The 10786-nt window shown below is 34.6% G+C and overlaps 1 protein-coding gene across 3 annotated transcripts in view; it reads left to right on the plus strand.

The window, feature by feature from the left end:
- Positions 1–10786, plus strand: part of LOC128185575 (activating signal cointegrator 1 complex subunit 3-like) — a 93891-nt gene that overhangs the window by 47292 nt on the left and 35813 nt on the right. For all 3 annotated transcript variants that reach the window (XM_052855155.1, XM_052855157.1, XM_052855156.1), the window contains exons 31-34: positions 4957–5094; positions 8821–8941; positions 9301–9433; positions 9921–10046. In XM_052855155.1, the coding sequence (XP_052711115.1) occupies positions 4957–5094; positions 8821–8941; positions 9301–9433; positions 9921–10046 (518 nt within the window). The remainder of the gene's footprint in view (positions 1–4956; positions 5095–8820; positions 8942–9300; positions 9434–9920; positions 10047–10786) is intronic.

Genomic DNA, 10786 nt, shown 5'->3' on the forward strand with positions numbered 1-10786 from the left:
ATTTCACTAAAACTATTACGACTGTCCCAAAAATAGTATCAGATAAAAGACTGTAACCTTACCCGTCCCGATTCGAATTCCTCGTTTTATGCGTACAGTCATCATCTATTCATACAGACGTAGAGTTTTCAACACGATTGGTTTATGTTTTACAAATTAAAGTATATAGTTTACTACCAATCTGCAGTGGTATAAAAATGTTTGTAATTTAGAAACGCTAGATAAGGTTAAGAATAAACATATTTTTTGCTAGTTTTTACATCCAAGATAACTGCCCTATGATTAACTCGCCCTACACTTTCCGCCATGACGTTGATTAGAAAACCCGCGTTCTTGGTTACCCCATTCTGGAAAGTTCTATCCATCAAAACTAAAATCGTGCATTCAAGAAACGAATTGACTCATCTTATTTATTCAACATTTCTTGTATCTTAATTTCTATGTATCCCCTTAATAAATTCCCAGTAAATACACTCACTCTTTACGTAGTCGTTCAACATAATTTAATTGCAAGCACATATTTTGATGCGAATTCCCACTGACTTGGATCCGCCAAAGCGTGTCCACCACCTTACTCTCATTTTTGCTATTTTGGGCTGGTTTATCAAAAATGAAAGTAGGTTTTTAATTTATTTCTCAATAATTAATTACTGAAAATTCCTTATATTATGCGAGATTATAAAATCTCGAACGCGGAACATTTATCCACATTTCTTTTAGTTCCCATCTCTCAGAAAATAATGGCAAGATTTTAAAATCGGCGAGGAGTGCTACTCCCGATTTTATGCTAATATAAATTCCTCGCGTTTAATTAAGAATTTACAGTATTAGGTAAAATTCAATGATAGCTTACGGACATCAACTCACATGTGATGAAATACTAAAGGTGTAAGAAATTACTCTGGTGCAGACATTTCATAGTTTATTGACAAAATGTCTTAATTTATAAGTATAGATGTCTTCGCATTATTTCAAATGCATAACTGACTTATTAAGGAATGATGTGAATTATACAGGGATATGAATGCGCAAAATTTATGCGCATGTGACAGTTTGTTGTGTTACCCATTGCAAAGTGTGTTGCTAGTGCTAGGAGTAATAGAAGGGAATATAAACTGCATCTTAACCAATCAGATTTCAGTATTTAACATCAAAGTATAATAAAATATTTTGTTATTTGATACTTTTGAATTTAAGCCTTGGTGAGTATCAACAGGGTAGATCTTGTATTTACTTCATATGAAATCTCGGTGGTCGATGTTTCAAGGCTCTAAAGTTCCAAACATAAGAATATATTTGAATTGTTCTCATATGTAGGTAAATTATAGAAAATGTCTGCAAAAAAAGTCAAGGTCTGCAATTATTATATATCAGCTTGCTTTTGGAGGATTCATAGAATTAGGTTCTTCAATTATTAATAAGTAAGGTTAAATACCTTTTAGTAAAAATGTTTATTAAGCAATTGAATCAAAACAGCAAGGCAGCAATTTGTCAACACACAAACATCTGAATTAGTAATGACCAATTGGATCACAGTTTAAATGCCTGACTAAAACAGTGTTCCTACAAATGGATAATCAATCCTCCAAGTGATACAGCAAAACTTGAGTATGACAAACATGAGTGTAGGAAATATACGGTTACAGCATATTCCTAGATATGCCTCAGAAAAATCATGGTTTTACTATAAATGTGTAAAGAGTCTCCTAATATGTATAAGTACATGTAAGTACCTGTAGGGTCAGACTGGTGGAGAAGAGTATGTGTTACTGCCAGAGATTTCCGTGTCAGTATGGGTTACTGCCAGAGATTTTCATGTCAGTATGGGTAACTGCCAGAGATTTCCATGTCAGTATGTGTTACTGCGAGAGATTTCCATGTCAGTGTGGGTTACTGCCAGAGATTTCCCTGTCAGTATGGGTAACTGCCAGAGATTTCTGTGTCAGTATGGGTTACTGCCAGAGATTCCCGTGTCAGTATGGGTTACTGCCAGAGATTTCCATGTCAGTATGGGTTACTGCCAGAGATTTCTGTGTCAGTATGGGTTACTGCCAGAGATTTCTGTGTCAGTATGTGTAACTGCCTGAGATTTCCATGTCAGCATGGGTTACTGCCAGAGATTTCCATGTCAGTATGGGTTACTGCCAGAGATTTCTGTGTCAATATGGGTTACTGCCAGAGATTCCCGTGTCAGCATGGGTTACTGCCAGAGATTTCCATGTCGGTATGGGTTACTGCCAGAGATTTTCATGTCAGCATGGGTTACTGCAAGAGATTTCTGTGTCAGTATGGGCTACTGCCAGAGATTTCCATGTCAGTATGTGTAACTGCCAGAGATTTCCATGTCAGCATGGGTTACTGCCAGAGATTTCCATGTCAGTATTTGTTACTGCCAGAGATTTTCTTGTCGGTATGTGTTACTGCCAGAGATTTCCATGTCAGTATGTGTTACTGCCAGAGATTTCCATGTCAGTATGGGTTACTGCCAGAGATTTCCTTGTCAGTATGGGTTATTGCCAGAGATTTCCGTGTCATAGTATGCAACATGGCAGTAACATGTTACTGCCAGAGATTTCCATGTCAGTATGTGTAACTACCAGAGATTTCCATGTCAGTATGTGTAACTGCCAGAGAATTCCATGTCAGCATGGGTAACTGCCAGAGATTTCCATGTCAGTATGGGTTACTGCCAGAGATTTCCTTGTCAGTATGTGTAACTGCCAGAGTTTTCCGTGTCAGCATGGGTTACTGCCAGAGATTTCCATGTCAGTATGGGTTACTGCCAGAGTATTCTGTGTCGATATGTGTTACTGCCCGTGATTTCCCTGTCAGTATGGGTTACTGCCAGAGATTTCCATGTCAATATGTGTAACTGCCAGAGATTTCCCTTTCAGTATGGGTTACTGCCAGAGATTTCCCTGTCAGTATGTGTTACTGCCCGAGATTTCCATGTCAGTATGGGTTACTGCCCGAGATTTCCGTGTCAGTATGATTTACTGCCAGAGATTTCTGTGTCAGTATGGGTTACTGCCAGAGATTCCCATGTCAGCATGGGATACTGCCAGAGATTTCCATGTCAGTATGTGTTACTGCCAGAGATTTCCATGTCAGTATGGGTTACTGCCAGAGATTTCCGTGTCATAGTATGCAACATGGCAGTAACATGTTACTGCCAGATATTTCTTAGTATGTGTTACTGCCCGAGATTTCCCTGTCAGTATGGGTTAACTGCCAAAGATTTCCATGTCAGTATGGGTTACTGCCAGAGATTTGCATGTCAGTGGTGCCAGATTTTAAAAAACAGAGTTACAGATCCTCCCAGGCCTAATTGAAGAAAAGAAATGAACAAATTAACATGAGTTCCAAGGTGTATTAATGAACTTACAATAAATTGCCTTCAGTACAGTTCCAAAGTCATATCTGTATATAAATTCTCCAGACAAGCATATTTTGTTTCATTTCAATAACATATTATTGACCATCAGGGTGACTTAAAATCACAATCGGAAAACATCCAGTTCTAGTACATGTATAGACATATTGTATTGAATTAATGTCATTACTTAAAGTCATTTAAAAATAAGTAAGTAGATAAAATGTTCAGGGTTTTTTTGGGGTTTTTTTTTCTTTCATTATGTCAACACTTGATCATTTTAAAGTTCAAATGCTAGTAGCTATATAGTTTAGAGTTGGTTCAAAGACTCAGAGATGCTGCTTTTCAATTTTCAACTATGATTGATAATATTATTTTTTGGAAATTTGAAACTCACTGGCAATTAATCACAGCAGGAAAATTGAGTCTACTTAACAGTTGTTTGTAAAGGGGAAACCGGCTGTATGTAATTCTTCCTTAAGGAAGTTGAGTGTGTTGGTTGCATTGTATACAAATGCTTGAACACTTGATTTTGAATAAAATTTTAACATTTATGTAAAGGTTAATTATTAATAGCAGCTTAATTGAAACACGAGATGAAACTTAGATTAGGGAAGTATATAGCTTATAAGACTCACCAATTAAATGAAATGACTTACTTTGACAATCTGACCCCATTCTCTGCACACTTACCCGTAATTTGATTTAAGATTTCATGGATTTGATTCAAAGAAATACAATTTATTTGAAATCTTACATTGGTTATGTAGAAAATTAATGTAACTTATAAAAAAGGATGATGCGAAATACAGCCCCAGTATTATTTTGCATGTACTTATAATCTGATACTTTACTGTCAAAAACTATACTTTCTAGCTCACCAGGGCCAGAGGCTTAATAGAGCTTTTCAGATCAAAATATGTCCCTAACCCTGATGTGGCCCCTTGGCCTTTTATTTATCAAATTTTATTTACATTCAGTGTAATGTAATTCCCCTTAGATTTGCATTGGAAATATTTGACTTTCAATTCCCATTGAATACGCTTAGTTAATTCATGTGCCAGGATAACAAATATAAACGTCATCATGCATGTCTTGAGTATATTTATTACCCTGGTATAGCAAGATTAAATGAGAAGTTCAAACTTACATAATCAATTTGATATGTACTTATGGAAAATAATCATTAAATCATATCTATTTGTTAATAAAAGTAATTTTTTCACAATTTGACAGATTCTGGCACTATGTTTTAAGTCACAGAAGTGAACTAAATAACATGTTAATATGGCTGTTCCATGTATGTTTCATATCCCTGACTAAGAGCGTATATAAAGGCTTTAAAGCAACGATGCACAAATATTTCATACATATAGACTTCAGTACTATTATATAAATATAAGAATTGAATGCTTATTTTTAATGTCGGTATTCAACTTGTCTGCACTGCTTGGTGTGTTATAGGACTGAAAACATCCAAAAATTAGAATTCAATGCCTAAATGATAAACTTTTTTGAGATTCTTGTTTTTAGATGTTTCAATTGAATACAATATTTCTAAAATTTACATTTTGATGTTTCAGATGGAGAACATCATATCAGGAATCAAGGACACCAACCTTAAGTTGACCTTGGCCTTTGGGATCGGTCTCCATCACGCCGGACTAATAGAGCGAGACAGGAAAGTGTGTGAGGAACTGTTTGTCAATCAGAAAATACAGGTAAGGGCAAAAGGTCTATCAGAAGGTACAGGTCAAGGCAAAATGTCAACCAGAAGATACAGGTAAGGGCGAAGGTCAACCAGAAGATACAGGTAAGGGCGAAGGTCAACCAGAAGATACAGGTAAGGGCGAAGGTCAACTAGAAGATACAGGTAAGGGCAAAAAGTCTGTCAGAAGGTACATGTATAGGTAAAGACAAAAGGTCAACCAGAAGATACAGGTAAGGGCGAAGGTCAACTAGAAGATACAGGTAAGGACAAAAGGTCTATCAGAAGGTACATTTATAGATAAATGCAAAAGGTCAATCAGAAGATACAGGTAAGGGCGAAGGTCAACTAGAAGATACAGGTAAGGACAAAAGGTCTATCAGAAGGTACATGTATAGATAAAGGCAAAAGGTCAACCAGAAGATACAGGTAAGGGCGAAGGTCAACTAGAAGATACAGGTAAGGACAAAAGGTCTATCAGAAGGTACATGTATAGATAAAGGCAAAAGGTCAACCAGAAGATACAGGTAAAGGCAAAGGTCAACTAGAAGATACAGGTAAGGACAAAAGGTCAATCAGAAGAAACAGATGAGGGAAAAAAGTATTTCAGAAGGTAAAAGTAAGGTCAAATGATTATTCAGAATATACTGGTACTGTCAAATGATCTGTAAGAAAATACAGGTAAGGTTAAAAGGTCAATAAGAAGCTATGTGTATTAAGATAATTTAAAATCTCTGGTCACTAGAACGTTCCAAAAACACTTAAAAAATGTTCTAGAATCAATATTTGGACATACCAAGGGGTTACCAATGTAATTGTTTATTCTCAACATTCCAGCACGTGTCCAGTGCTGTTATAAGTCATATAGTACACCAGACATTTTTACAAGCATTTTGCTTTCCTGGACAGTCATTGAGACTCACCGGTTCATGTGAGATTCTTGACATTCCAAGAAATGTTGTTTTGTATATTTTGGGCATTCCTATGGGCGACTAGTGCCTGTATATATATTGTAAAATTGCTCAAAGTATTGGTGGAATTAAGATGTCATGAATCATTAAAATAGGTGGGCTTAGTATGACATTTAGAGACTCTTCTAGTGAGTGTAGAAACTACGGCTTTCACAGCAGTGTTGATACAGTAATTCATTTTGGTGGAAATTTGATATTCCAAAATTACTTCTTTTCCTAAATCAAATTACCATATTAGTAAGATTTGCATGTGCAGTATTGATTCTATGCCCCATATAAGATTATATAACTCTTGAAATTAATGATGTGTTAAAAGACACCCTCTGAGATTTCTACTATTTTGGCATCTGTTGAGTTGTTACTAAATCTTGTCTCCGGGTAAAACAGTGACACCAAATTGCAATCAGCATGCCCGCTAGGACTGTGGGAATTGGAGGCGATTATTCTCTTCCCCGCATCAATTTGCTCCTGGCTTGTCTTCTAAGACACTTCGTCACATTTTCCTGAGACTTTGATGGAAGTTTATTGCATTCAAGGGGAAAATTCAAAGCAAGGAATTGGGCTTCTTCAATTGAACCAGAGACGCAAGATTCTGTTGGATTAATTTCCATCCAGGGACGTCACTCACAGATGATTAACTCTCACCAGGGAATATAATTGGTCATTTATATCCACTTTACATGTACCGGTATTGAGGTTTTTTTTGCTAAAGAAACTATATCCTGACCATTATGATGGAACTGATAAGGTCCCCAAGTTGGTAAATTGTGTAATCATAAAAGGAAGTTCGCAGCGTAAACTAAATGCATTTCTTCTGTTGTCTCCTGTCATCATGTGGATTGTATCTAGTAAACTAGTACATCATTTGTACTGATTGACAATTTAAGATGTATACTTACTTTGTCTGGCCATTAGCTTTGGACTTTCTGACATTTCATACCATGGTATGGTATGTAAGGGTACCACTACTGTCTTCGCTACACCAGAAATGTAATATAAAGAAGGTCTTAAATAAAGTTTATTTTGTTGTCATTCATTCTTAAATTTTTTCTATGTTTCTAGTGTCAAGAACTATTTTAAAGCACTTAGTGTGTGTTTCCATATAGAATTTTTAATAATTTCCTTTGAATATTTCTCTCCTTGAAAGGAGACCAATTCTGCTGGTGTAATAAGGTGAAAGTCCTTCACTTTCTAAAACAATTGCTTTGTATGGAAAATTATTTTGGACTGTAATAGCCAAAAAATTGGACCAAAAATTTCAGTCGTGGCTTGATTAAATCTCATTTGGATTGGATTTGACCACGCCCCGACCCAGATTATCACCTCATAATACTCATAGAATGATTCCTTATTCCTAAGTCAGGTAGTTCTAAAAACTGATTCTCTAAAAAAGGTCTTATTTTGACTGCTTATTTCATCCAAAAAAAAAAAAGGAATAGAAATATTTTCAATTTTTTAATTGTACTCTTTAAAACACAAAAACTTTCAGGCTTTACTCAGACAATGAAATTACTAATACAGATACAGTTCAGTTTAATCCATAAAAAAGAGTACATTCAATGAAAAGCTAGGGTTTCAAACATTTATCAGTACTTATTATCTAATGTCGTTATTTTCATTGGTAGTATTTAAGGATGACGTTTACTCAGAATGAAAAAAAATTCCACTGATGATAATGAAAAACCAACTATTGTGTGTTTTAGACCTTACATGGTAGTGTCATTCATCACTTTCAAAAAAGTAGGTTAATGACCTACTTTTTGAGTTAATGGCCATTGAATATTTTTTGAAAATTTAAGAAAAATCCATAAAAATTTTACACTATGATTGAGATTTTCTTAATTGTGAAAATAATACAAATTGCTTAACTCTTTAACAAATGAAATACAGTTTATGAATGGTAGTGACATTAAATAGATACAAAGCATTAAGTTTTCATTCACAATTTTTAATAGATATTCTAGTCCGAATTTCCTCTATCAGTTTTCAAATTACTACCCATTTTTGATTCAATATAACAAAAAACTGAATGATGATAATGCTAAAACATTTATAGTATTAAACTAAGTATATTGACCTTTCTCTGCTGGCATGAAATTTATATGAGGTCAATGATCAAGATTTTGAGATATGGTGTCTTTAATCATTTTTAAGCATTTTTCAATATTTTTGTAGTGTGTGCCATGCGCTTATCTAAACGAAAAAGCAAAATAAAACCAGCAGAAAATATGCAAAATTATGTAGACTAACAAATAAAATCTTAACTTTAAATATTATAGTACTACCAAAAATATTTCAGTGGAAAACAAAATCTGAAAAATTTAGTCCGAATTTCCTCTGTTTCGCTAAAAGTCAAACTTTGTCAGAGCCTAATTCCATAATTTAATAAAACTATCTATTGTTATGTCAATAATAACTCATTTCATAAATACTTCTTGTATTTAAAACAAGTTTTACCCATAAAATTTAACTTTTTCACAATCTGGATTTGAGAACTCAAACCCTGAGTAAACAACGTCCTTAATCAAGGAAATTAAATCCTTGACGAATTTTTAATAGAAGCATTCAGAAAACAGAGTTGATATGCGATATATTTTGGAGACTACAATATGAGAAAATTAAATCCCAACAAAATTTTCTTTAATTTTAAAATAACAAAATTTTAACCCAACAAATATACGGTATGTTTCTACAGTATTTCATGATTAATGAATGTAGAGACAATTCTGTTTTTTAATGGTGCCTGTATTTTTGTTGATACATTGTAGGTTCTAATAGCGACCAGCACCCTAGCCTGGGGGGTCAACTTCCCAGCCCATCTAGTTGTCGTCAAGGGAACAGAATACTTTGACGGAAAAACTCGACGCTATGTAGATTTTCCAATCACAGGTAACAGAAGTTTTCAGAACATTCCATTTACGTCTTAGTTTTAATTTGACCTTAGATTAGAACTACAATTAGTTCTCACCTGATATGAAGCAAGTTAATTTTTTTATATTACTGTGAATTCATTCAATTTTATTGTGTCTCAATATTCGGGATTTTGTTTAGATTTCTTTATATCCTTATGGCAATATGAAACAGAGTATTAATTTGTTAGCCATTTAAACAGATCAATGAATTAACATCCATGTACCATTAAAGAACATGTGGAAAAAATTTACAATCCATGAAAATTTGCATACCATTGTATTTGGTTTTGATTGAACATCTTTTTTCCCACATTGATTATTTGTTGTGAATTACAGATGTGCTACAAATGATGGGGCGGGCCGGGCGTCCCCAGTTTGATGACCAGGGTGTGGCCATGATTCTGGTCCACGACATCAAGAAACACTTCTACAAACGATTCCTGTACGAACCTTTCCCTGTGGAGTCCAAGTAAGTAGGAGTAAGCACAGTCAAAGGGAAGTAACTCGCATTGCTAACTTGTCTGTCTGAAGCAGAATGAGGACAACTCTTTCATTCTTGTGCAGTTGGCAGGAATTTCTCTTATAATTATAGAAAAAGATATACCTTTGATTGGTTGTTCAAGTTAAAATTTTACCAATTCTCTTGATTTTTTTCTACCCACAAAAAAAAGTTTGAAGTATGTTATTTAAAGTTCTGTGAAATTTGTAGTTTTTACTTTGTGTTTTTTTTAGTTTGTTATGCTGATAAAAGACAAATAATTTTATTTTCTGTAAAAATGTCTTATTAAACTCTTTTTACCATCGATCATATATTTTAATCCTGAATCACACTGTATGTTTGGCTGTCATTGGAGTCTGTTGTTTTATTACTGCCGTCTAAACCACTGATATTTTCAACTTAATTCTGAGATACTTGGTATTTTTCACTGACTCTGTATGTTTGTTTGACTTTGCAGTCTGTTGGAGGTACTACCCGACCACATGAATGCAGAGATCGTGGCAGGGACCGTCACCTCTAAACAGGACGCCATGGACTACATCACATGGACCTATTTCTTCCGCCGCCTTGTCCAAAACCCCACGTATGTAACACTTGTATATCTGTGTGTGTAGAGAGAGAGAGAGAGAGAGAGAGAGAGAGAGAGAGAGAGAGCACTTCCTAGCTCCTGTCTAGAATTCCACTGCTAAAATAATCCACATTTTGCATGCAAAGCGTTTTAAAAGCCACTGCATAAATATAATACCATAACACAGACAGGGTACTCAAAGGTCGAATGTTGAGTTTTATTACGATGTCACAAACGTTGAATGCTGAAAAAGAACTATTTCACAAGTGGAAAAAAAGCTCACGCTTGTGGCTTTTACATTGGCTCTTCCCTTGAACATACCCTTAGGATAATATAGTAATTGTGAGGTATAAATCACATTTGCAGATAAGGCAAAACGTTCAAAAAATGTAAATTTAAGCACTAAATCCTTACTTCTTAAAAGACATAATCTCATAACTGCAACAGTATGTGCAAACAAACTTTCATAATGCTCTAACGTGCATTTCTCAATTTGTATGCAGACACTGTTGCAGTTATGAGACTATATCTTTGAAAAAATAATGATTCAATTCTTAAATGACAAAAAAAAATTGGATGAATCTATGTGACGTCATTGTAATTGAGCTTTGACCTCTTTAATGTCTGACAGTACACTTTGTCGACCATCATTTATCTTGTTAATAGAAAATCTGTTAAGCTATGTAACAAAAATATGACATTTTTTTTTTAACAATGCTTGTTGTTTTCAACTTTATATGTTCATTAGAATCCCA

This window comes from Crassostrea angulata, chromosome 5 (genome assembly GCF_025612915.1).
Source record: "Crassostrea angulata isolate pt1a10 chromosome 5, ASM2561291v2, whole genome shotgun sequence".
Lineage (NCBI taxonomy): Eukaryota > Metazoa > Mollusca > Bivalvia > Ostreida > Ostreidae > Magallana > Magallana angulata.